Raw genomic sequence first — 27,201 nt, 5'->3', positions numbered from 1 at the left:
TACAAAGCACTGGTAAGATGAGTTTTCTTTGCTGTAGCGTTGAAATTGTACAAAAGTTCAAGGTAGCTTCTATAGTGATTCATGTGATTAGAATGTGAAACCGTGGTCTGGTTGAACTCCAGCTTGACATCAGCAAACAAGGTGTTGAGAACATTATTTTTCAGGGAAAATTCAGCATCTGCATCCAGTTTTTCACCAGTGAGAGAGTCTGTAACCTTAAATCGGACGTACAGCAGAGTTTTATTCAAATCAAAATAGCTTGAGCCTTGTCCAGGTACAGAAAACTGAATAGGGCCATCTTTTGTTATTGCTTGCACTGGTAGGTAATTTTGCCAGTCACCACCGATGACACTAGTTTGAATAAGCGATGGCTGAAATATGTCCAACTCGCCGACCATTAACTCCATGGCTGTATATTGAAAATAAAAATATCAAGCTTGCGAGATTAACTTTGATCCTGATACTTTTGGATCTTTTTGACGTCCTCCTCGAACGCTTCACAAATACAGAGTGACAGCGTGAGCGCACTTCTTTCATTTATACCCTCGTGGGTGTATATGCGAGCGCATCTTCTGGACTTCACTTGTATAGATCATTGAAAAGTCGCAACATCTCACGCATCTAACAATTGTTCTTGGTTTCTCTTTTTTCCCGTGCTTATAAAAATGAATTTTTTGTTCTCTTTTCGTGTAAAAAATATAAATTTTCTTTTAGAAAATAAAAACAAAAATCAACAATTTACATAAGAATAACATTGAAAAAAGAAAAAAATATTTCCAAAAAAGCAAGAAATATTTGATAAATATTTTTAAAAATCTGGATAAAAATTTCATTAGTTTTTATTTCAAAAAATGTGTTACTTATTTTGTTTAAGGAGAAAATAAAAAATTGACGCATCCGTGATAGTTATTAGATGGAGTTCCGCAGCTTGAATGAGACACATTTGTGCAAAAAATTGGTAAAACATTTTAAAAATCTACCTTCAAATGAAAATTAATTATCCGATTGATTTAATGACGAAAGTGAATCGAAGACTGAATCTAATCGATGATATGTTTTTAAGCCTGGAAGTCAATACAGCGGATGAGGTCTTTTCGATATCGTAGGTTTTAGCAAAACTTTTTCCACTGGTGGTACCGTTTTGTGCAACAATTCTTTTTTTTTAAATGAATTGTTTTCAACAATGGAATGCTTACATGAATGTATAAATCATGTATTTGTAACAGTGTGGACAAATAAACAACAATAATACTCTCAAGAAATAAAACTCGTTTGAAAATGATTAAACTTTTCAGAAGAAAATTAAATCGCTACTCGCGCTTTCGATCAAGTTGCCAAATTCAGGCATTTGCAGTCGTCCAAATCAGATTGAGACGCACCAAGGAAGCAGAATTTGTGTGTAAAAATATTTATAATTTTGTATAAACATTGATTTGCAGCGTTTTTCATGCGTAAAATACTTCAAAACTCATTTTAATCATGAATTTTTAAATATTATATCAATAAAATATTTTAGTTTCGTTCATTAAATCTGTGTGTTGCTCTTAAAAATTAACTGGCGTAATTTAATATTGTGTATTGACTTGATTTAATTAAGATGTTGTGTTTTACATATTGTATCTGAATGGAGAATAAATAAATAAATAAAGTTGAAATAATGCATTAGCTCTATTAAAAAGTGTCAAAAACAACGGCAGGACGTTTTCCCCCGATAATAGGCAGGTTAAAGCGACCGGTAAAGCGAGCGCACTCTATCCCCATGCCTTGCTGGAAAAATAACAGAAACACGCCGCACAGCAGAACGCCCGATTATAGAAAAAACTCCATACTATCACTCCGCGCGCACCTCACCCAGATTTCAACCCCGCACAAGAAAATTTCACTGTAATTGTAATCGTAATTTTTCTCAAATATTCTTAATCAAAACAAAATATTTCTCATTTAATGTTATATGACCAGTTTTTTTAATTGATTTATTTTATCAATCCTATTTTGTAGTTAAATTCCTAAAATCTGCATCAGCACCAAATTCAATACAATGTTATTGAATCTCGCTTGAACAATTTTATTTTGTATTTTTAGTAGTCCGCTCGTGATTTAACCCGGCGCCCCCACACAGCCCGCCGAGACACGCCACGGCCATCCCCATCAGGTGGCGGTGATTCACGTTTTACACATCTTGTGAAATGTTCTCGAAGGTTCCAGATTTGGCGCGCCGCGGGATAAAACACCTATCAATTCTTTTGGACGAGGCGTATTTGCTCTGAAAATAAATTTCACTAAATTTGTAATTTTCTCAAATACTACCAAAACCAGACCAAAAGAAAATAAATTTTTTTTCCCACATAATTTTATAAATCCGGCGTATAACAAATTTTTTTTAAATCATTTGCTCCATTATACATTTCTTAAATCACAATACTTTATTCTTTTTAATTATTATTGTCCTGAAATTTATTTGAATAAATTTTTTCTAATTTCTGAATTAACCAAAATTAAATATTGTATAGACATAATATCTCTCAAAAATATCTCCCTTGAAAATTTAATTCTGTTGCACACATAATTCAAATGTTAACTCGTTATGTCGTTTAGGAGTCGTGCCGGGTTCGCTCATGATTACACACGGCCGCCGAGATCGCTCTCCACCGAAAATCTTCTCTCCGTCGCTCGCAAACTCAGGTGAAATCATCCCCGCGCGACAACAGAGATCGCCCGCCGAGCCGTGCCCGTGGCAAGAAACGCGTATTCTCTCCCGCAACGAAATCAGCCGCCGAGCAGCCCCGCGCGCCGTCGACTGTAAATAGGCAGACGACACTCTTCGGCAACCAAGTCAACCGCCGCCTGCCGAACGCCCGCCCGTGCGTTTTTCTTACCAAGTGAAAATCCCCGTGACCAGAAACGCGTAAATATATTTTTGTATAGGCTGGCAACTAAAGTCGGCCGCCGAACGCACACCGTCTGCCGAACGTCAGCCCTATATCCGCGCCAGGTAAAAATCGCCGTGGTCAGTCAGTCGCGCTCCAACCCTTTCGACAACACTCGAAATAATTAGGCTCCACCCCCGCGCGGCCGGCCAGCCGGCCGGCCGCATCCCTCTCCAAAAAGCGTGGTGGTTATTCTCCGGTATAGTTGTTGTTTTACTTCCCTTACATACTACTATCTCTTTATGATTGAGCAGCGGGGCCGCAATTTGCTACGGGGGGACATCTGACCGAATTGTGATGCACCAAATTTTATTTGCGTTGCAACCAGCCGATTGGAAAAATGCATCGTCCCCCTATCGAACGCTGCAAATGATCGCAATCGTCATTCAGGGCTAAAGTTGTTTTTCATGTTTTAGCCACGACGTAACACAAACTAAAGAAATGTCTTAAAATCATAAATAACTTGACTTGAATTTCTTGGTTACTTTATTTTTTAATATTTATTTACAATTTTTAAAAATTTAAAAGTTTTCTTGTTAAAGATCTATTGTTTTATAATATATTTATTATATAATAATTGTTATTTGTCTAATTATGTGAAATAATTTTATATTATTTAGATCAACCAAAATGCCAACTCATTGTTAGTTTGAAAAGTTCCCTTCTACTTCAAAATGTCTCTTTCGTTTTTTTTTTTAAGGTATGAATGCAAAAGCACTAAATTTCCCTTTCTGGCTGCAGCTGAGAGCAATCATTCGTCAATAGCTTTCAACCAAATTTACGGCCCCCGCCAAGCCATTAAAAGGCATCATCCCGCAGCAGCAAAAGTTATTTATTCGTCTCCTTTCTTTCGCCGACACCAAGGGTAAAATATCCAAATGAAAGTTATATTCATACTGCGTGGGGCGGGATTATGTCCGCAATGTTAGGGAAAAAGGGTCGCAGGCGCGCGTGTATAAAAATGCTGCTTCGTTTCACTCATTTGTCATTTGGCTGCCACGGAAATCGATCTCCCCTTTGTGCTTTTGTGTGCGCTTGATTGATGCCGCGCCTCCGAAGATAGAACGAATAAGTCATCCCTCGCTCATCTTCTAGCGTGGGTGGACAAAAATTCAGGGCCCCAATTTCAACCACAATTTTTCAAACTTGCAAAGAATTAGTTTTATTTTGTAATTTTGCAATTGACCCCAATAACTTTTGGGGTTTTTAAAGCTTGATAAAATTTAATCAAAATTTATCGAAACACAAATATTATAAAATCATTATCAAATTCGGTTATAGAATAAAAAATAAACATTAATATTATTGCATAGTTCCTTTCATATTTCCTTTATGCGATAAATTGCTTTAAAAAAAATTGTGTAAGCGAACTTAAAAAAAAAATGGACATCAAGAAAACTACATCTCGTAAAAATATTCAGAGCAGTTTAAATTTTCCGATTTTCTTTTTTAATTTATGCCATCAACATAATTTTGTAATGAAAATATCGACATGTTAAGATGTTTGAGAATTTAAAACCCAAAGAAACCACTCGAAACGGGAAATAATTAATTAGTACTGTATGTCTCAAATATCTCGTTGTCTCGGAACGTAATTCCACGTCAAGGCGATTAGTTGCAGTACTAATTAATGTTAAGATGTGTCAAAAATAAAAAATAAAATTGTAACTTAAGAAAAGCAAACTCACAAAAAAATTGCAAATACGTTAAATCAATCCTGATTCAGATACATGAAGAAAGTATTAAATTCAAATAAGTTTCACATTAAAAAACCAAACGTAAATGCGAGCATTTTTTTCACGTGAGATGGTGCCGAGTGCGAAAAATCCACGGCTATTCCATTTCAACGCTGCGTTCTCATTGTAATATGTGCTGATGCTGTGCGTTCGCTCGTGAAAACAACCAACGTCCGCGCGTCCCCACGGCACTTCTCTCTTGCATCAGCTTTCCGCCTAGTCGCTGACTCACTTACAGATGCAACTCGCATTGCAACGAATCGAATGAATAAAATGCAGTCAGAACAAATTATCGTTGCCCTCAATGAAATGTGTGTTAGTGCTTAGAGATGCGGCGTTCTCTCTCATTTTCAGTCACTCTCTGCAGTAATGGTGAGAATTTATTACGATCGTTGTGCATGGAGTGTTTCCAATTGCGAGCATAGAGAGGGATGGAAATTCGCAACACCCTTACATCAAACTGATGTGCAGAGCTCGTTAAGCGAATATAATCGTCTCACTGCCAGTCGTTTTTTTTTCTTCACATAATTTTTGAGTTGTTTTACATTTGGCTGCAAAAATTTTCCTGTATACATTTAATCAAATTAGTGACTTCATAAATAAACGTTTCTGTGGTATACTTTTATAAAAAGCATTTTCTACTAGAGGCGGTGATAAAATTAAAAAAATTTAAATCTATTTTAAAGTCAGATTTTCCTCAATTTGTTATTTGCATAATACATATATCATGAAATAAAGGAAAAACGATAAAGGAATCATAAAAATAAAACACCGAGGAAATGCCAACTTTAAATTCACCATGAATCAGTCCTCAATCGTGAAATTCTCTATACACACTATAAAAGCTTTGAAAAATAGACAAGTTTGTTAAAAAAAAAATGTCAAAATTTTTTAGAAATGGATTTTCATTTGTGTATTTAAAAATCTATGTAACACTTTGTAAGTCATAAATATTATTTTTATCAAACATTATAATGTTATGAATGTTATACGTTTCTCACTTCATTCATTCCTTGCTTTTACCGACTTTTACAATAACTGATAAGATAATTTTTAGTTGGATTGTGATTAATTTTGCGAAAACACATGAGTCACGCATTACTACTGAACATGTACATGATAAAAAATTATATAAAAAGTTCCTTATCCAATTATAAATATGACATCCACAATATAAAAGAAGTAAAACTGCCTTACATTGGTTTTTTTTTGTATGGACAGAGAAGAATAAACAATAAAAATTAGTTAAAATGCCGCAGTTTTTGATCCGATTTTACTGGTATTCCAAAACAAATATTATCTGATGTTTTATTTAAGTTTAGCATTACTTAAAATAAATTAATATGTATTTAATGTTGTGATTTTTAAACTTAAGTATGAATTTTGAGTTTTTCTTTTAATCCAGACTGATAATTCTCGCAACTAGGACAATATTAAAAAAAAAAAAAAAAAAAAAAAAAAACGAATGACTCACTCATATTATAAAAAGCAGCATCTCTTGACGCGGTATTATAATAAGTCACGCATGCATTAAACAGCAACAAGTCCTCCATCTCGGCTGCAAGTTCTCGCACCTCATAAATAATAAGGTCGAAACACAATGAACGCGACCATGTTAATCAGCAGCGCCGCGTTGTAAATTTAAAAACAGCTCCGACACTTACAATGACGGATCGTGACTGAAAATTTCTGGTGTCAACAATGGGTTGAGACCAATTTATTTTTCCGACCAGGGTGCTTTTAAATTTATGATATGCGGGTGCCACTCTCGATGACGCGGATAAAAAACTTCTTTATATTTTTTCACACTCCTGCAGTGATAAAAAAAGAACATTTTTGTCACCACTAAACCGCCGAGGTGACAAATTCAGGGGATGGAAAGCCATCCCTGCGTATGTATTCTGCGGATGGTCATTGATTATTATGGAGGTGCACCTGGCCAAGCTGTAGGGGCGCGTGTCGCACCTGGGGAATTGTAAATAGAATGGAAAAACTGCGCGCACCATTATTTATATCAGAACGTTTGTCCCGTTTCCGCTTCGTTAACCGCACGCGGGGCAAATTTCTCTGGAAACTTGATGGCTGTTCTTATGTGCCACTAGTACACATTGGAACTTGCGGAAATTTCAGGCAGTTCATTAAAATTATTGACTGGTAAAAATAATATTTGGATATAACATAAAATTCTGACAATGAGAAGGTCTACGCAGGATTTTGCTAGATCCTTTCAAATATTGAAGTTCATCGACAGAATATATATTTACTATTATAAAACAACTATTGAATTAAAAACACTACTTAAAGTTAGCATAAAGTTTAATTTGTTTCGTCATGTAAATAAATAAAACATAAATAATTGTTGTAAAAAAATAATTTATATGATAAATTGCTAAAAATAAAAAATAAACTGAATATATATATTTTTTTTATAAATAATGCATTAAAAAGTAAAGAATTTTGTTGCTTGTAATTAAATATTATTTAATTGTTTCACGTCCTGGATTATTTTAGGCTCTTGAAAGTAAATTTTGGCGTCAAAATTATTAGGTTTAATTAAAATATTTATCATCTTCTTTGAAAATCCTTGCCGTCCCAAATTCAATTAAACTACTATTCACTTATAAATGATATTATCGCTAAATTTTCCACATTTTTCTAAAAATCGATTTTCAACAGGGAAAAATTTTTACCATTGTTTTAGAAAATCATTAGACTTTTATAGTCATAATATTTATTTTGATGGGCTTACTTTCCCTTGTAAACATCATCCCATCTGAAGTAAACAAAGTAAACTCATAATTCCTAACTTGACCAAATGGTTTCCTTTTATAGAAGCCGAAATTTACTATAGTTATGCCGGCGTTAACACGTTTGAAATTGATTCCGTCCCGCAAAGAAAAACAAATAAATTAATGCATCCCCGTGCGCGCGTTCCTTCGACACGCACGGCCGTGATGAGTAAATTGATATCCTGCACCGATTCGAAACTAACACTGGAAACCTTGCAATGCCCACAGGATGCTGGTTGGAGCGCCTCTCGATCAGAATCTGCAGCCCAACACGAACCGATCGGGCGCCCTGTGGAAGTGTCCGATGACGACCCTGACCGACGACTGCGTCCAGGTCATCACCGACGGCCTCAGAAGTAAGTCCAAAAACAGAAATCGGTTTTTAACGAGATGGCTAAAAATTCATAAAAACATTTTAGAGCAGAAAAAACTGTTTATTTATTAGAGTGCGGAGAAGAAAAAGAGACGCCCACAAAGTCCCATCAGAGGAAGAATGATGGCTTTGCTCCGTGACATAATCACAACATACACCACACACTCTTTATTATTTCCTATTCTCTTTCTTGTGTTTCTTTTTAGAAAGAGTATATTTTTTGATGCAACGGTGGTGGTCCTTCTTTTTTGATTTATATCTCATTGCCTAGTATTCAAATTTCACCATCCTCTCCGTTTAAGTTCATGTAAAACACGGTGTTTTCGCTCTATTTAGGATGGAAGACGGTATTTTTTTCTTATTCACTCTTTAACAACCTTTTTTAACCGGCGTCAATTGTGATCGCGTCATTTTTGTGCTTTTGTCCGTATAGAAATTCAGACTTCAATATTTTTGTTGAGGGCTGACAACTATTTAAATTTTCATATTATCCAGATAGGAAATTTAATTTATTTATTATCATTTTAATTAACTCGAAATATCATTCTGACAATACATCTGTGCAATTTTTATCATTTCTGGTTCCAAATAAATGATACCAAAAGAATCTTTCACAAAAGAAAAGACTTTTCCGACAAATTTTTGATTATTTTAAGACAAAATCTTTGGTTTTTTTTCAATTTGAACTTTTACTTTTTTACATAATATAGTACAAATATCATAACATAAAAAATTTAACTTTTCCAATTTAAAATTTAGACAAATTGAGAATTTTTACATCAATTATTTTTATTTTCTTAAATTAATGAATGTTGTCAGCTCCTTTTAAATTTAAGAAATTTTTGTACATAATCTCAAACAAGGTAAACAAATATACTTCTCATATACATTTGTACCGCATCATCAAATAATATAAATAACTGAATTTTCACCACAGATCGCTTTAGTTCTGCGCAACAGAATTAACCCCCACAGAATTTAACCCTCACAGAGAAAATTCCATCCAATATATTATTATACTCCAGCCATACATACAGCACAATGAACCTCTTTGTATTGAATCATTGCAGATCAGAACGGAGTTTACTTTAAACTAAAACATAAACGTAAGTGCACACAGAGAAAAACCGCTTTGTTGAGACGCCTTTTATTATATTATTCGCATGCACTTTCCGCATTGCATTTGAATATAAAACGTACTTTCAGCACCAACTACTAAAACTAATCGCATGACTGCTGCTGACAGCGAGCGAAGGAAAACCACTCGAGGGAAGGAAAAAGCTAAAGGTCTCTCGTTGGATCGAGTGGTTCTCTTCCGCCCTTTTAGCCTGACAATTCCCTTTTTAAAACCATGCACTTTCTTTCTACACGTCATGAAAATCCACTTCAATTTCAAAATAATCGCTGGAACTTCATTTCTCTCCAAACGCTTTTGAGCAATAAATCTTTGACTGAAATATTTTTGGAGAGAAAATGCACTTTTTTCCTCTGCCAATTTCTAGTTGCCTCATCACACGAACACTTTTTTGCACCAAAATCACATTTTCAACACTTTTTGCAATCATGTGCACACTACTGTTATAGCTTCTGCATTCAAATTTTGAGGGAGTTTTTTCATACTCAAATATTGAGGAGCTCAAAACACATTTTATTTATATACATACACAAGTCATTGAAATAATTTAGGTAAACAATTTTGAGTTGTTAACTAACAGTTTTTTCTGTGGCGTGATTTTGACTTGCTCTTGTGTCTAATCTGCGTCAGATTGTTTTTGTTTGTCGCTCTTTGGACTGATACGAGTTAAACGTTTGTGACTAAGATATTCAATTAATAATTAAAACATATTTTTATAGGAAAATTTCCAGATTGAATTTATTATTGTTAATAAGGGAGTTTTTTTTTTAAATAATACACTATATCCATTGTAATATGTATATACGTTTCTTCAGGAAGTTTAATGATCTATTATAGATGAATTAGTTGAAATAAAACAATTTTTATACTGTTTTAATAAAAAAAAAATATCATATTTTGCCCGATCTCATTGGAATATTTTGGTAAACGTGAGTCTCATTTTGATAATGATAAAAATATTTTGATATCCGTTACATTTTGCCTGCCAATTTCCATTTTTATGAGCTTCAGAAGTGATATACCATGCATGCTGATTACAATTTTGTATCTATAGACAAAGAAATACTATTTAAATTGCCCGGAGAAAAACCTGCGTCATAAAAGTTAGACTAGCTGATGAAAAAATCATGTTCTGCATTTTGATCACCTTTTATCTCTATGTCATGCATACCAAGTATTGATTTTTGGCATCTCGATCGGTCATATAAATGTTAATTAAATAGGAGCTTTTATGCTCCTCCTTTCTTTTTTTATCTTTTTTTTCAAATGAAAGTTTAGATAGATTGAAATTCGTATAATAACGTTTTTATACCAAGTTTGAGGTCAAAGGTCTTGAGCTTGTGCGTGGGTTGATTGCCGCTTGTGAACTTGAAATGCAGGCGGACGATAAATGCTTTTTTATTTTTTTAATAGGAGGAGAAATATAATTTTTCTTTATCATATTTCATTTTGAGAATAAAAAAATCAGCAATGGTTTTGTTCTCATATTGAAAAAGGGATGCTCTGCTGCTGGCTGCGCGCATCGTGATCGTGGTTTTTTGAATCGAGTTAAATTGTGTTAAGAGCGCATGACGTTGTGGCCGGACGATATATTTATTACCGCTGCGTTTTGTTGAATGAAATCAAAAGCAGCGCACGCACGCACTCGAAAATATATAAAGAGAAAGAGAGGCGGTTTGACCGGCCGGCTCTCAATGAGAGCGCAAGAAAAGCAGAAAGGACGCGTTCTTGATCTCGACTGCTCCACGCCTTGATTAAATTGGAAGCTGTTAAAGTGACAGCAATTCACTTGCATTCCTTTGAACTTATAAAAGAGAAGAACATTCAAGATTAATTTTTAGCACCAATCAAATGAAAAATTCAAAATTGTATCCATTTTTGTAGTTTTGCAAGAGAATGTAGACTTAAAGAGGGCAGAAATTTTGAAACCAATTAAATTCTTGTAGTTAAATTGATAAAAACTTGATAGAGTCATTTTTCTAAGGATCTATCACGCTCTCCAATTTCACAATTTTAAATAGTTTCTAGCACTAATTTGAATTAAATTACATATTATTAATTGATTGAATAAAATATTTTAATTTTAATTTAAATAGTACATTAAAAGTTAAGCATGTAAATCTTACAAAAATTGCTCACGCTTTAGTTATTAAGTTGAATATATTTATTTGAGAATTGAAATAAATTGAACAAGTCCTTTTTTGATTAAAAAATAATTCATAGAAAACAAAGTAAATTATTACCTCCTTTTTAATTACCAAAATTTATTTTTATCTCATCCTTTCATATTAAAAAGGCTATGATTTTTTTCTTTACTTGAGATTCAACTCGTGGTACTTTTTTTCTTTCTCTCTTTGAGAAAGGGTATGTATTTGATGTCCATGTTCCAAGTACTGATATCAAGAGTCGCCTCTTCTCTTCTTGCATGCTGTTGCGCGTGGGACGATGCACACAATAGCTTCCAATTAAAGTCGGGCGTTCTTCGAAAATGCTGGCGGCGATTCGCGTTTTTATTTCATTTTATTTTCCGAGTGCGCGTCCGCTGCTGCTGATTAAATTCGATGTTTATCTTTTTTCTGAAATGCAAAATGCTAGCTGCTGCTGCGATGCAAATTCTCAGTATATTTTATCCTCTCTCTCGTCTGAATTGCATGTAGTTTGAGTGTGGTATATTAACGCCCATTTTCAACCCTGCAGATATAGACTCGCAAAGACTGCAGTCGCCGGGCAACGATGAAATCAAAGACGGACAGTGGATGGGAGTCACCGTTCGCAGCCAAGGACGTGGAGGAAAAGTGTTGGTAAGAGAAAAATTAAGTCAAAGGGTTGAATTTGAGGTAAAAATTTAAATTAAAAACGATAGGATGTGGGAAACGAAATTGTATTCCAATTTGATCAAAATTGAGGACTAAACTGCAGGAAGATAAATATTTAATTTGAAAAAATAACAACTCTGAAAACAAAAGACAATATTTTTTTTTTAAATTATTCCGCGATCATTTTGAATGTAATCAATAAATGCTCTAATAAATTCAAATTTATAAATGACAAAAAATTAATATTCTAAACAGGACAAGAGGTAAAGTTTCAAGTAATTTCTGCAATAATTTTTTTAATATATAGACTTAATTGAATGCTCCTGAATTTTTTGTAGAATTTCTTATAAATTGATGAGAGGTCAATGCCCCATTTTGTCCTCCTCTTTTTTCCTCTCATTGTCAAACAAAAATTAGATCAAACTCGTGTTTTTAATTTGTCGTGCATCTGATGGGCGCGAAACTCGATCCAGTGGTGTTTACCAGTTGATAAGACACCCCTGCGCTCGGACCCCATAAGGGCATGGTGCGTTATATTAAAGTGTATCGGATTAGGCTGCTCTCGTCCATAGCTCTCGTCCGTGATAATAAAATAATGGTATAAATTTGATACCCGAATGGGGGCTCAAATGTCAGTACCAGGGGTGCTGCAGAGTATAAATGTCATAGCGCGCGATAAACTGCGCTGGCAACTCTCATGACAAACTCCATGGCCGGGGCGAAAAACACAAACAAGCTAGCAAACTGATTTTGATTTCCCGGTTGGAGAGGGATCGTAAAAATTTTTATCTCCTGAACGCCTCAATCGGCATTATAAATATAATTGCGCTGTCAGAATATGAGAATAGTTACACTAATTGTCAAAATGGTTTATTTACGAGTTTCAGTCCCACTGCCTTTTCTTTATGGGGATTTTACTGCCCTGAGCTAGCAGCCTCTAGGAATATTTTTTAACTTTTAACACTCCTACTTGCTTTATACAGACACTGATTTACTTTTCAAAATGTTGCGGGTGTAAGGTTTCGGTTTCAATTCCATAACATGACTTAACCTTTTTGCTGCGAAAATAAGAATCTCCTCAAATCTTTCTATCAAAAATAGAATTCCTCTAGGCCTCACGACGGCGAGCACCTCTTCACATTTATGGCGTCCCATTTATTTTTCTATTCATTATATTTTTCCACTCGGGTTCCCACGTCCTTGCGTTTGCTCGCAGTCCATTGTGTTCTCGCTGCTGAGCAGACTGACCATAGCAACGAAAATAAAACACGCCTGATTGCCGGTTTATTCCTTTCTGCAGGTTTGCGCCCACAGGTACATCCACAAAGGACTCGATTTCCAGTGGGGACGCGGACTTTGCTATACCCTCACGCAGTACCTGGACTTTGACAAATCGCACGACCCATGCAAGGGACGATCAACAAAGAGGTAAGAATGAGAATGAGACGAACTATGATTTTCTCACTACTTCAGAATTGGAATATTATTAGTTTTTGAGTTTTTTGTGCTTATAACTTGCATTTATCAGGGAACTTTTGAAGTTTAAACATGATTTTGAGCCACCCTTTTTTTAAATTGCAGTCTGTAAAATTTTAATTTATAATGATAATTCCGATTATCTAAAAAGTAGCTTGAATCAGGCTTGAATATCCATTAAAAAATGCATTCAAATAAAATATAAAATTATTTTTAAACAAACAACAAACTACTACAAACACTAAAAACAAAAAGACTTCATGAAATTATTGTTTTTTATTTTTCTTTGTCCAAGATTGATTATTCAAGAGATTCAAAACTTTCTCTCCCTTTCAATATCGAACTTCAAACAAAACCCGATGCAAGAGTAAAAAGTGCTCTCCGAACTCTCTCGATTTGGAGTGAGTGATTGACGAGTTATGACTGCCGGCAGGAAATGCATTTCGAGAGAGAGTCGAAAGTGAACGGTGCGTGCGTGATTGGGGGGCATCGGGGGTGGGTTTGGCGAACGGGTGAGATGAGACGAGAGATTTTTTTTTGCGACGGGGTGCCAGGTACACCAGCACCAAAGAGGGAATCGCGTGCATACCGACACTGAAGGGAAGGAGAGAAAGAGGAATCTCGCGTGTCGCTTATTACGCCTGTCAATGGGACGTGCCTGCATGGGTTGTTATTAGAATTAAAAGCTTTTCCAACTAATTAAAAGGCTGCGCAGCAAATGAGTCGATGAGGTCGAAAAGCATTTGAGGTCAATGATTTATCCAATCATTGTTTCAGTTACTTTCAGAATACATTGCTGTTGATAGGGAAGTTTAATTTAGTCTTAGCATGGAAGCATTTTTACCGCGCAAATAAAAATAAATTCGAAGAATTTATTATAGCCGGATAAGAATTTATAATAATTAATACAAAACAACTTCTGGGAGGAATGATAAAATAAATGTTAACTTGAAACTTGTTAAAAAAAAAATAATATAAAAGTAAATTTAATCATAAACACAACACGAATGAAAAAAACGCGTAAATAAAAATTTTGCTCACAATGTATCGCTGTTTTAAATTATGAAAAAAAAATCCTTTAAGAATGATACCATAATTTGAATACATACTTCCTATTAATATATTAATTTGCTAAAAAAAATTATATTTATTTCCAAAATTAAAACAACGATTGGATTAAAACTGGACTTCTTATTTAAACAAAATTTTGATCACTTTTTCAGAGCTCACGAAGACTACGGCTTCTGCCAGGCAGGGACCAGCGGCGTGCTGACAGAGTCGGAGGAACTTTTGGCCATCGGCACGCCCGGCCCATTCACATGGCGCGGCGCGATTTTCGTCTCGTCGGTCAGCGACGACTTCCTCAATCGGCCAAAGACGACTTTCCACACGCCCGTCACAGAGACCGACTCCCCGGTCGACAAATACGCGTACTTGGGTGAGTACAAAAAACTAAATTTAACTGTGACAAAAATTAAGGCCGCATTCATATAAAAGAGCCCCTCTCTCGTTAGATTCTTTTCTCCCTGACCTGCGACGGCTCCAGGCAATAAATAACTCGGGGTCTTTATTCCGATTTTTACCTGAATTTTCTGGGAAGCAACAACAACAGAGAACTCCTTTGTGTTTTCTTTCTCAAGAGAGAGGCTGGCCGGGGAGATAAAGAACGTGTCCCTCCGCCACTCAAAAGCACACCTTTCTGGATATATACGCCACCATTGTCTGCAGCTTTTTTTCTCAACAGTGGCGATGCAAATAGGTCCTTGATAAATATATAGAAGTAATATGGGCCAATAAAATTTATAGTGCACTTCAGTGTGGTGAATGAGACAAGGCATAGTGTCTTTTGTCATTTCACACTCGCACACGCAGAACAAGGATGCTCACTTTTTGGGGTGCTGAGATAAATGCTTTTGGGTCCCCTTTGAAGTCGCACGCAGAGCCGCATTAGAATATCGTAGGGAACCGTTTAAGCGGTCGTTAAATGTTTGTTTTGTGGTTGGTTTTGATATCTGAGGACCTACAGAGAGGATTAAAAGGCAATTTTATTTCGATTCATAGCATTAAATTCTAAAACTAAAATTTATCTCCGATTGAATAAAAAACCTGATAGTTGCTATAATCAACAAATGCAGTAAAAACTAAAAAAAAAAATTGAAGATCCACCGGACCAATTTTATTAATATTCAAATTGCTCAATGTTTTCCAGTTTTTGGATTAGATGATTTCTGACAAGCAAATGCTATTTAAAAAATATAAGTGCTTTCTGATTTCATATAATACTTTTCGTGTATGAATATGCGACAAAAATTTCATTGAGAAATCACAAAAGATATAATTAAGGCTACTTTTTATTTATTTCATTTTTGCATTACTTATTTGTTTTGTGATTTTTGTCTTGTAGGTATGTCAGTGGCCGCGGGCAACTTTTACAGCAAGAAAATCGGCTTCGCCGCGGGCGCCCCTCGTGACAACGGCACTGGTCGCGTCGTCATCGTGCCCGAAGTGCGCGACGGTGTCAACCCAATGCAGATACACGCTCAACTCTCAGGGGAGCAATTTGCATCAAGCTTTGGGTACGAGCTCGCCGCCGCCGATATAAACGGAGACAAGTATGCGATTCAATGATCAAAGTAAAAAATAACTTACTGAGAATTTTTCACCCAGGCGGTCCGACTTGCTGGTGGGTGCCCCATTTTACTATGGACGAGACTCTGGCGGCGCCGTCTACGTCTACATGAACACCAACGAGTACTGTCTGCACTGCAACAAACCGCAGAAGTTGGTTGGAAAGCCTGAATCAAGGTAAAATTTCAACCAATTTTTATTTTGGACCAAGAGCAAAAAAATGAACAAAATTCTAAAGTTTTAAATAATCCTGCAGAGTTTAAAATAGAGTTTTGAATAACAAGCTTTTTTATAAAATAGGAGGAAATGCATTATTTATTTTCTCTTTACATTACTTAGAGAATTTTTTAATTATTGTAAAATCCATAGTTCATAAATACAATTACAAAAAAAATATATCTTCACTAACTTCAATAATAAATATTATTAAAATCTTATAAATTTTAACTTTAATTTAATACTATTTATCATCATCATCAAATATTTATTAGACACAAGTGTGTGCAACATACAAAAATTGTATGTAATACAATTACATTTACTTTTATAAGATAAGATTTATATAAAATCTTTAACATTTCACATTTTGTGTGCAGGTTTGGTTTTTCGATCGCGCGCCTGGGCGACCTAAACAAGGACGGATTCGAGGATGTGGCAATCGGAGCGCCGTACGAAGGCAAGGGAGCCGTCTACATCTACCTAGGCTCCGATAAGGGACTTATCACAGAGCCAGCACAGGTACACACGCGGCCGAGCTCAAACAGAGATTAGGCCGAAATTTATGATTGCGTCGCTTAGGGTGTGCCTATCAAAGTGCAAACAGGAAAAAACAGCAGCCCTCCAAATAATGAAAATGGAAAAATAAAAAGCGCGCGCTTTCAGCTTCAAAGAAAAGGGAAGAAATTAACCAAATGAATCAATTCCACAGGTCATCAGATCTGAGGCTCTACCAAGATCGCAACCTCCCACCTTTGGTTACTCCCTGAGTGGTGGAACTGACATGGACCTGAATGGCTACCCTGACTTGCTCATCGGCGCCTACGACTCGGACACGACTGTTCTTTTGATGGCGCGTCCAATTATTGGAATTTTGACCTACGTCCGTCCAGAACAAAACCTGAAGAACATTGACCCACTGAAGAAGGGCTGCTCAAAATACCCTAATAGAGATTATACCTGGTAATACTTTTTCTTGCAAAGTTTCTAAATTGAGTCAATAAAAATATTTGGTAACTATCTAAAACCCCAGATGATTACTAATTTTTAGTTTTTTTCTTATTAACAACAAAATAAATTAAATAAAGAAGATGATTCCAAATTAATTAATTTATTTATTATTATTATTATTTTTTTTTAATATTTTTTTTTTCAAGTTTTAACCAGCTCCAAAAATCATATCGTAATTTGCTGAAATAATTATTTTTTTCAGTTTTGTTTTTGAAGCATGTTTTGATATCGAAAGTGCTGGACGTTCTTACGGTGGAAAACACGATCTGACTTTGAAATACAGACTGGAGGCGGAAACTTTCTCAGGAAGAAAATTCTCCAGAGTTTGGTTTGGCACTGACGAGGATGACAACAACAGACCCTCTTTCGTTGAAAAGAACATGAAGTGGATGCCCCAAAAGGGTCTCACTTGCTCCGAGGAAGTTGTTTCTGTGAAGGTGACTCAATGTTATTTCTTTGATGGAAATGAACTGAAAATTAATTAATCTAGGAAAATACGAGGGATATCCAGTCGCCGATCATCTTCAAACTTTCCTACTCGTTGATCCAAGAGGAACCCCAACCTATCATTACCGGAGAAGCTCTGCCTTTGGTTGACAGGTATCCTATCTTGAATCAGCAGGAGGCCGTCAAAGTTTTCCAGGCGACATTCCAAAAGGACTGCGGTGATAATGAAGTGTGCGAAAGCAATTTGGAGGTACAAGCTGAGCTGCAGTTGAAGCAAGGTAAGGGTAAAACATTACAAAGTAGATTAAAATTTTTAAATGCAAAATAATAAATTTATAATTATCTCATTATGGATTTCAAAAAAAAAAATATTCTACATATTATTCAAGAGAAAAAATTTAATTAGATTTAGGATATAATAAAATATGAATTTGTATACTAAAAATATATATATTACTACTATTAGTTGGAAGGCAGCAATGGGAGCTCTTACTTGGTGAGCTTGAAGAGGTTGTAGTTAACGTCACCATTTACAACCATGGAGAGTCCGCCTACGAGTCTCAACTTTTCCTTTCCCACCCTGCAGGTCTGAGTTACATTGGCACTGGAATCGAGGTAATTTTATTTAAAGTTAATTATTCCCGTCTATATATAAATTTTAATTTTTACTATAGGAAAAGAACCAGTTTGCCTGCAAGCCATTCAACACCACCATGGTTTCCTGCAGCATGGGAAACCCTTTCAAAAAGGGCACTAAGCACCTCAGACTCCGGTTTGACCCAAAGGACCTGAGTGACCGTGACCTCCAGCTGCTCTTCGTGGTCAGTGCCAATTCAACCTCAGAAGACATTGGGCAGCAGGGCCCATTGATCATGCAGGCCAATGTGGTCAAAAAGGCAGAACTTTCCATCAAAGGGTAAGTTTAATTCATTTTTTAGGGATTGAAAATAATTTGAATTCTTAAAAATTTAGCCTTGCAAGGCCAGAGCAAGTGTTTTACGGAGGCACCGTCAAGGGTGAGTCGGCCATCAGGTACAGGGATGAGGTTGGAACCAGGGTCCTCCACACATATCAGGTGTTTAACAGTGGCCCTTGGAAGGTCAACCAACTTGAGGTGCACATCGACTGGCCATACCAGGTGGCCAACAACAAGCCTCAGGGCAAGTGGCTCCTCTATATGGACGAGAAGCCCACAGTTGAATGTAAGTTTTTGTCCTGATTAAATTTATATTTAAAACTTGCAAAAGTTTTTATGATATTTGAAGTAAAAATTTGCCAAAGTTAAAGTAACATAAATTTGTCATTTTTCAGTTTATTTTAGAATTTCAATATTAACCTGTTTTTAGCAATTGGAGGGGGCGAGTGCAGAATGAGTTATGGTCAAGTCAATCCGCTAAACTTGACTTCCCGTCCAGGAATGGAAGATCCGATGGACAGTCTGATCCTGGATTCTCCCCCAGAGAGAATTTTGTTTGACTCAACCAGAAGAAAAAGAGATACCGAAATGGTCCTCAGGCCTGAGGCAATAACCGACAAGGAGGGCCGAAGACGAAGTGTGATCTCATCAGTAAGACTCAATTTTAGATATTTTGCCAATAATTTAAATAATAATGTACAAAATTATTCAGAACTGTGTTGCTGGCACTGCTAAGTGCTTCACCTTTGTGTGCATTATCAGAAATTTGCACAAAAACACTGAAGCTACAATAAGAATAAGAGCAAGGTAAAAATAATTTTATTGTATAAAATTGAAAACCCTTTTTTTATCCTGAAATTCTGTAGGCTGTGGAACTCAACGTTAGTTGAAGACTACCCTCGAGTGGATTGGGTCAAGATTGGCTCAAGAGCTCGAATCCACCTCCAGGGAATCCATCAGAGCAATGACGATGATGAATTCCAGGTAGAGTAAATAATAAATTTTTCAATTAATACTGAAGTAAATTACTAGTTTTCTGATAAAATTTATTTGGGCTTACTTTCCACATATATTTTTGATAAAAAAAAACCAATGTGATAAAAACTTGATAATTAAAATCTAATTTTAAATTCTCATAACTTTTGCAATTGTCCCTATTCATAGGTTTAGAAGAACTTTTGTCTCTGCAAGATACATTTTTAACATTTTAAGAAATACGTGTCATCTTTTTCAAGACTGCATTTTAATTGATTAATTAATATAATTTAAATTAGTCTTTTATTTGTAAACATAAATAATTATTACAAGCTATATGTATATATATATATATATATATATATATATATATATATATATATATATATATTAAAAAAGCACCAAAGTTTGAAGTCAAATTATATAATTTTTTTATTTTAAAATAGTTTTTAAGTTATTTTTCACATTTAAAAAAGTTTATTATATGTTGAATTTTATTTGCATTTAAATTCTAAAGAGGCACTTTCAAAAGACAAAAATCTAGATACTACGATTAGATAAAATTAAATTTGTTGAATTGTTGATCACAGTTAATACCACATGTTTGAAACAATTATGTCGTCATTCAAAATTCAATTAGACAGCGAAATTTAATCAAAATTTCTTCAACTGAAGCAGCAATTAAATTCATTTCAACCCTTTCTATGATTGAGCATATAAAAGTAATTATTATTGCCCGCTTTTCCTGGTGCCGCTATTTTGGCGCTGCAAGTGGCATTTTGTGCCCTTTATTAATAGCTTTGCAGGCGGTGCAGAAGTAAGTGGGTAATTAGCGCGCAACTCCAGCGAGTCGAGTGTGGCAGCCACTCGAGTCTGAAACTTCTTATTACGAGACAAGCGGCACTCAAACTTGCGTACAATGTGTGTTCCACAGGTGGAGACAATAGCTTACCCCGAGCTGCTGGAGCAAACCGCCGGCGAAGGGGTGCCTTTGTGGATGATCATCGTGGCGATCGCCGCCGGTCTGCTGCTGCTGATCCTGTTGACCATTTGTCTGTGGAAGTGCGGCTTCTTCAAGAGACGCCGGCCTGACCCCACGCTGTCCGGCAACTTGGAAAAGCAACGCCACGACTGATAAAAAAAAAGAGAAAAAACTAAACGTTCGAAAGAAGTGCCTATCAGACAAAACTGCCATTTTTAGTTCTAATTTTCAGTTTCAGTGCAATCGAGTATTATTTAAATTAATCCTACGTGGAGTGAATGTGTTGAATTTGTGGAGGAAAATAACAGGCCTGTGACTATTCACAACGTGATATAAAAACAAAACCAAAACTGAAATCGTGTTGAGTGAAAGTGGAGAGTGGAGAGCCGATTTTAAATTATTTGAATGTGTTCCCAACTTCTTTTGTGAAGTTGGCGAGAAAGGTTTATGAAATATCTTGTGTAAATATTTTATTCAAAGTATAGTTTAGTAAGTTAAGTGTAAATGTGCTGCTAGTGTCTCTGAGTATATATGTAATGTTTTAATAAATGTTTCGTATATTGAAGAAAATGTGTTTCTTTAAAAAATAATAATATGCTTCAAAGATAATTTTCATTTTACAATATTTCCGTGGAATAAATTTTTAGTATCCTATAATTTTTGTGTCCAAGTATAAAAAAAAACAATAACTAATTACCAAGCGCTTACAATTATTATTATTTTTATATATCAGCCAAGTTTTCTCGATTAAGATTTGATGATTGGAAATTGGAAATGATTGGAAATATACTTACAATTAGAACGCCAAATTCTAGATAAGAAATAATAATTTTAAAGTAAAATTTTTGTAACAAAAGTGAATTTTAAATTTGATAAAATCAACTTGCAATTAAATTAACTCTTCAAAACAGGAGAAATTTTTACGATAAAACGGAAATTTGAAAAGGGAAAATTTATCCTGAAGGAATTGCCGCGCGGCCTTTTGCTCACTCTAGCTGGCCAGCAAAAACACAATTGTGTGAACGGCGTGTTTTTTCTCTTGTTCCCCCGGCAAAACGCAGAAATTTATGAGTTCTCCAACAAAACTCAAATCCATATTTCCGATCATCAATTCAGAAAGAAAATTCCTAGTCAATAGAGGCTATACCCTCTAGCCAATAAACGCAGAATAAATAAACATTTGGGTCTCGCCAAGCAAAGCAGCCCCGCGACGATAAACTTTTTCCACTATTGCGAGAACAAGTTGTGAAACTAAAACCGTATCCAGAGCATTCTCAGTATTGCCATACCGTAAAATGTATCTTCAAAAGGGTGCTTTGCATCATTTCATCAACTTTGTACAGCCTGAAGCTATTGATTATACTCCATGCGCAATCTGCCTATCAGACAAATCTGCATCCAAAACCATGATTTTGATAATTCTATTGCATTTCAAATTGAATGATTATAAATGCAAGAGAAAAAAATTACTTTTTAGATAAAAATAGGTTGTTGCTTGTTATATTTAGTAGGTGAAAAACAAGAGTGAAATGGGTTATTTTTCATCATAATTCATAACAAAACCGTAGTTTCAGATATAATAAAAAAGGATTTCATTTGGGCGTTTAAGAAGCAAAATTATATTACATAGCTCATTCTTAACAAAGAGTTGCAAGGCTTTTCCCAACGTATCTAAGTTCCTACCAAAAAAGAAGAACACGAACAATAATTGACCAATATTGACTCTCTGAAAACTGCTGAAAACCGACTTTTTCTTCTACAGACTAAATTTGAGGGGAAAATCGACTCTATTGAGAAAATACTTGAATATTTTTTGGTTTCATAAATCTTCACCGCTATTTCTCCTGCTTATTGTACACAAATGAAAAAGTGCAAACCAATGCGTCCAATTCAGAAGGGAGGAAATATGCATGCGCTTTTTTCTGCATAAGCACATTAAAAAAGACATAATTTGCATTGTATATTTAACATTTTGTCGCTCAGCTCCTGAATAGGAAAGTCGCCCTCTCGTGAATTTACAGACCTTTTCCGCGTGGGGAATTCCATTCAATACACACCCAATCAGACAAGTTTTCCGCATGCATGCTCTATAAAAGCTGATAAGAGACTTTTTGCGCATTTTCTGCCAGCTTTGCGTTTTCAAAAAAGATGAAAGTGTACTTCTGCACACGACGAGGCGGCAAAAATACGAAAAGGCAAAAAGTTGAAGGAAATTCTGTGTTTTCCTTTTTCCCGTCAGCAGCAACTCTCGCTTGAGATCAGAATTTATGTTCATAAAAAAGCTCCTTTTTCCAGCGCTTGAACGCTGAACAAAATGTAAAAAATGGAAACGAAATATGTATAAAAATGAAAGAGGATTATTGTTTGATAAAAAGAAAAATGCATGACGGGCTCTTGTTTATTTATTTCCCAATTCAAAAATCACCACCAGGCGAATTCCACGACTTTTTATAGCGACAAAGCCCAATTAGTGTTGTTGCGAAGTTTGAACAAGGCAGAATTGGAAATACGAAAGCACAAAATTCATAAATCACGACTCACAATCAGTTATTCTACTTCGTAAGAAATATATTTGAAGTCAATTTTGAAATCAATTCTTTAGAAATTATATTTTATTTTTGAGAAAAAAAGGTAGTAGTTTAGAAATGAAAGAATTTATGAAAAGCGCCGCCAACTGACCGCGGCAACCGTTTGGAGCTGCAACTATTGAACATTATATTATTTTGTAATTTTTTATTCAGGCTGGTTTTTTTGTAAAATTTTATTGAACAGATTAAAAAAGTTTGTAATATTTACAAAAAAAAAATCATTCACATAGAATATCAAATTTTTATGTAGAGCCCTCCAAAGGTAAAAAATTACACGGCATTGAATCTGCATTCTCTAAAAAATGAAATGGAAATTTATAGCTGGCTAATTTTTCTATTTAAGTTTTAATACTATTAATTGATTTTTAATGATTAAAAATGTTCAAAAAAATTAATTTGAAAAATTAGAAAGTATTATAGTCATAGCTCCTGCGATAAATAATCATTTTAGTTAAAAACATAAAAATTTAGACGCTTTGTGGTTTTAATCAATGGTCCATCACCTTATTGTAACAGCATCAGCACAGGAAATTAATAATAGTGTCCTGACCTCCTGACTCCTTCACGCCTGCTTCACGCAATACATTTTTTCATCACCGTCCAGACTTGTTAACTCTCATTTTCGACTTGCAAAGACAGGAGCAGCACCAGCAGCAGCCAGCTGAAAACAGCCTAGGGAGGGAGAGAAGTAATTATTTGTGCTGAAGACACCTCAACTAGAAACTAGAACTTCTCATAACAAAGCAGCTTTCCGGCGAATGCGGTCCCGCTTGGCACGAGTGATTGTAAGGATAATCCTTAAGTGATTGTCTCCATTTAATTTGTGTCAGAATTGGATGGATTTAGTAACTTAGCTCGCGATTCAGCGAAAATTGTTAACCGTTATCACTATACCGCTTGCAGTTAGTGAATTTGAAGCTCTCACAAAATCAGAAACCACCGGTTCGTATGTGTACATAATATACAACACAAGCCCATAATTTTATTGCTATTATCGTAATTTTTGTGTGCGTTTTCCTTTATGTAAATATTATTTACATTTAACTCAAATCTTTGACAATTTTTTATACTGTATGTTGTGTGCCATAAAAAAATGGATCCTAGAAAGTCGCGAAAACTGTGAGAATCTCACGCGAAAATTAAATTTAACCAAATCTGGACGTAACAATTTTTATGTTTTTCATAATTATTTTGATTTTAATTGAAATTTATACCTGTGTTTGTTTTCCCTCTAGGTTTATTAGCATAAAATTGCCACCCTCATTGTCATACTTCTACCCACTTCTACCATATTTGCCATATTTGATTATTATTATTATTTGTATTGGGCTTGACACATTTTGACACGAAAAATCTCCACCGCTATAGAATTATTTGCATTTTGCATTCGCACCAAATCCCAGCATATCCTCTTTTCACGCAAGCTGCTTATTATTCATGGGCAGGCTTGGCAGTTTCGCACTCAAAGGCTGTGCATGCAAAATCTCATCAAATTCAATTTCCAGCATTTCCACTCTATTGCGTAGAAATTCATAAGGTTACAAATTTATTGCAAAAAGAAAAATGAATTAATAAATTTTAAGTAAAATAAATCGCTTATTTGCTTGCAACAATTTGAAATTAAATCTCAAATTCTTTTCAGAAGAATTGCTGATTTATTCCGAGGACAAAGATGAGCCGAAGGTACGCTAAACCACAGCCATACTACGACAACAACCCAGACAGGGCGTGGGCATCCAGTCCTCTGGACAACGTCTACACCTTCCAGAACAATTTGTACCATGAGGAAAGGAGTGGATTGCCGAATCCGAACGAATACAGACAGCAGAACCACTATTCAAACCATTCAAACGTAGCAGGACCATCGAGCAGCTACGCAAACTATTCACAGCACCAAAATAATTCTTTCCACCAGAAATTCTCCAGCCATGATCGTCAACATCAGGACACATACCAGCAGCAAGGTACAGAAAATAACAGGCGCGGGTTCGGAAATTCCTTTATGTATTATTTTTTGCTTGCTTATAATCAACAGATTTTTTCTGCCACTTTTAATGTACAAAAGTATTAATTATGTCAAAACTGAAAATATGTTTAGTGCAAATCAGGTGTAAATAAAAAGCAATCTATTTTTTCTTGTCAGAACCAGCAAAAAATTAGTTGAACTAGTTAAAAGCAAATATATATTGATATATATATATTTCATGGATATATTTAAATGGTCAAGCTCCTAGATTATTAATAAAATAGCATCAGTAAATTTGTTTCATGAAAAACGGATGATAGACTTTCCGAACAATGGAATTTATTCTTTTCCATCAACTAATACCAATGTTTTTTTTTTTAAATCAAGGTCATCATCAGTACAACAAGCAGAACTTTTCCAACCTGAATAAGTTCCAGAGCATCAACATTCGCCAGGCAAACCGGCAAACTAACACCTACTCCAGGTCCAGAAACAGCTTCAAAGATTCTGATGATTTTGCCAGGGATCACAATCAACAGCAGAGCAGTTCATACACAGATTTCCACCAAGACAAGCCCTCCTGGTCGAGCTCTGGAAGTTCTGTAACCAAACCACAGAAGTTCTCAGACCAGCCTCCCATGAACAGGCCCGTCAGGAAACGCAAAAATAATGGTTCCAAGTACTACAGACACATTCCTCCCGGAGGCCGGGCTAGACCAGGTCTGCGCTCCTTCTGCAGCTACGTGACAAATAGAAATGGGAGCTCGAAACTGAATGGTCCAAAGAGTAACTTGCAGTTCGTTTACAAAATCAAGGCCTGTTTGTGGCACAGAACCAAGATGGGGCTGCACAAGAAGAAGACCAAGTTATTCTCCAAGCAATGGCGCTACCGCCAGATCAGACAGAATAACCTTTTTATAAGGAAGACGCACAGCCAGTACTGGTCGAGGAGCTTTGTCAAGCCCAAGGTTTCCGTCAAGGCGTCAAATCCATGGAAAAATTTCAAGAGGTGAATAAATTTGTAAAGTGATATAATAATTTTTTTACACCAAAATGTTTCGAATATTTTTTCTCATTATATATACCTTCAAAATATAAAGGCTCAATTAAAAAGAAAAAAAAATAGTGTAACTAGTAAATCAATGTTTGAAAAAAGAAGATGTATTTGATAATGAGAAAAATTTCTGTTTTGTTTTATGTAAAGGTTTTGGTTTTTAAATTTTTGAAGATTATTCATAGTTGGATTATTTTTGCAGCTCATTTGACTATCTGTCTCTTGTGGCTTCATTCACCCCTGCTTCCTGGCAAGACCCTAAATTTGCCTATTTTCACCACGTGCAATATCAACTCTTCACTCTGCCAACGAACGGACTCGAGTTCATCAGCTTGGAAAACCAGATGATCTGTTGCAAACTGAAAATCGTCCAGGTTAGTATTGATTTTCTTCTAAGTGTATTTTTGAAAGCAAAACCATGTAAATGATGGAGCCTTTGCTTTGTGTGCCCTCATATGACCCCATTATTTTCAATTATACTTAAGGGTTCTTCATTTATTTAAAATTATTACAATAAAATTCTTTGATATGGTTGTTTGTTTGAAAAATAATATTTTTTTTTAGTGTAGGTGAAAACAAATTGGATTGATCATCTAACTGATTTTATTTCTTATCTTATTTTTTAGGTCATCCGCCTTCAAAATTTACTCCTGTATGGAGCTTACATTAGCAAAAAGCAGCAGCTGCTGGCCAACTCAATCCTTCTCAGAGAAGTTGTCAGGTACTTCTGCATCAAGGCGGAACACTTGAAGGAGCTCTGCAAATACGGCCACGACTTGCGCCGAATCGGAGAGGTGAAGTCGTATGTGAGCCCAAGGGAGGCCCACATGAACCGCCCCGAAACCAACTCGGAGGTGTTGATGGTTGCTGCCAGGGTCGTCATCATCCCTGTCAAGTACCCCAGATCGTCCAATGAGGTCTACCCTGAGTACATCATGCAGTACAGCCGAGTTAAGTAGAACGGAGAAAAGTCTTGTGGCGGACAGATAAGAAGTTGGGATATTTCTTCTTTATGTGGAAAAGCATATTGGTTCTGTGAGTGCTCAAAAAAGTTGCCTGTTTGTTCTTATATAGAGATGTGAGTTGGAGATATAAACATACAAACTTAATCTCCTCTCATCTATAATGTGCTTTTCAACTTCCAAGGCGTGGAGCAATATTATAGA

General features: G+C 35.5%; 2 protein-coding genes across 6 annotated transcripts in view; both read left to right on the top strand.

Annotated features, from left to right (window-relative positions):
* Window positions 1–20,991, top strand: part of LOC132197269 (integrin alpha-PS1) — a 52,327-nt gene extending 31,336 nt beyond the window's left edge. The window contains exons 2-19 of one of the 2 annotated variants that reach the window (XM_059620483.1): window positions 7,681–7,808; window positions 8,896–8,931; window positions 11,658–11,761; window positions 13,077–13,204; window positions 14,476–14,690; window positions 15,657–15,864; window positions 15,920–16,057; window positions 16,477–16,618; window positions 16,809–17,059; window positions 17,310–17,544; window positions 17,598–17,832; window positions 18,021–18,169; window positions 18,229–18,470; window positions 18,527–18,756; window positions 18,901–19,121; window positions 19,183–19,277; window positions 19,337–19,454; window positions 20,380–20,991. In XM_059620483.1, the coding sequence (XP_059476466.1) occupies window positions 7,681–7,808; window positions 8,896–8,931; window positions 11,658–11,761; window positions 13,077–13,204; window positions 14,476–14,690; window positions 15,657–15,864; window positions 15,920–16,057; window positions 16,477–16,618; window positions 16,809–17,059; window positions 17,310–17,544; window positions 17,598–17,832; window positions 18,021–18,169; window positions 18,229–18,470; window positions 18,527–18,756; window positions 18,901–19,121; window positions 19,183–19,277; window positions 19,337–19,454; window positions 20,380–20,580 (3,076 nt within the window). In that variant the 3' untranslated portion in view covers window positions 20,581–20,991. The remainder of the gene's footprint in view (window positions 1–7,680; window positions 7,809–8,895; window positions 8,932–11,657; window positions 11,762–13,076; window positions 13,205–14,475; window positions 14,691–15,656; window positions 15,865–15,919; window positions 16,058–16,476; window positions 16,619–16,808; window positions 17,060–17,309; window positions 17,545–17,597; window positions 17,833–18,020; window positions 18,170–18,228; window positions 18,471–18,526; window positions 18,757–18,900; window positions 19,122–19,182; window positions 19,278–19,336; window positions 19,455–20,379) is intronic. The other variant, XM_059620566.1, reaches the window with a different exon arrangement.
* Window positions 20,992–23,698: 2,707 nt separating this feature from the next.
* LOC132196818 (uncharacterized) lies at window positions 23,699–27,155 on the top strand. 4 transcript variants are annotated; one of them, XM_059619728.1, is made up of 5 exons: window positions 23,699–23,800; window positions 24,658–24,979; window positions 25,369–25,990; window positions 26,238–26,409; window positions 26,662–27,155. In XM_059619728.1, the coding sequence occupies exons 2-5, from the start codon at window positions 24,688–24,690 to the stop codon at window positions 26,992–26,994; spliced, it is 1,419 nt and encodes a 472-aa protein (XP_059475711.1). In that variant the 5' UTR covers window positions 23,699–23,800; window positions 24,658–24,687; the 3' UTR covers window positions 26,995–27,155. The 4 variants fall into 4 exon arrangements, with proteins under 4 accessions (XP_059475711.1, XP_059475729.1, XP_059475703.1 ...); XM_059619746.1 differs by having other exon boundaries at window positions 23,706–23,800; window positions 24,661–24,979; XM_059619720.1 differs by lacking the exon at window positions 23,699–23,800 and adding an exon at window positions 23,807–23,957.
* Window positions 27,156–27,201: the final 46 nt, after the last annotated feature.

The sequence above is a fragment of the Neocloeon triangulifer genome, unplaced genomic scaffold, assembly GCF_031216515.1.
Source record: "Neocloeon triangulifer isolate White Clay Creek 2 clone unplaced genomic scaffold, ASM3121651v1 ptg000001l, whole genome shotgun sequence".
Lineage (NCBI taxonomy): Eukaryota > Metazoa > Arthropoda > Insecta > Ephemeroptera > Baetidae > Neocloeon > Neocloeon triangulifer.
Note: the sequence above shows the minus strand (reverse complement) of the source record. Positions and strands in the feature narration are given on the sequence as shown.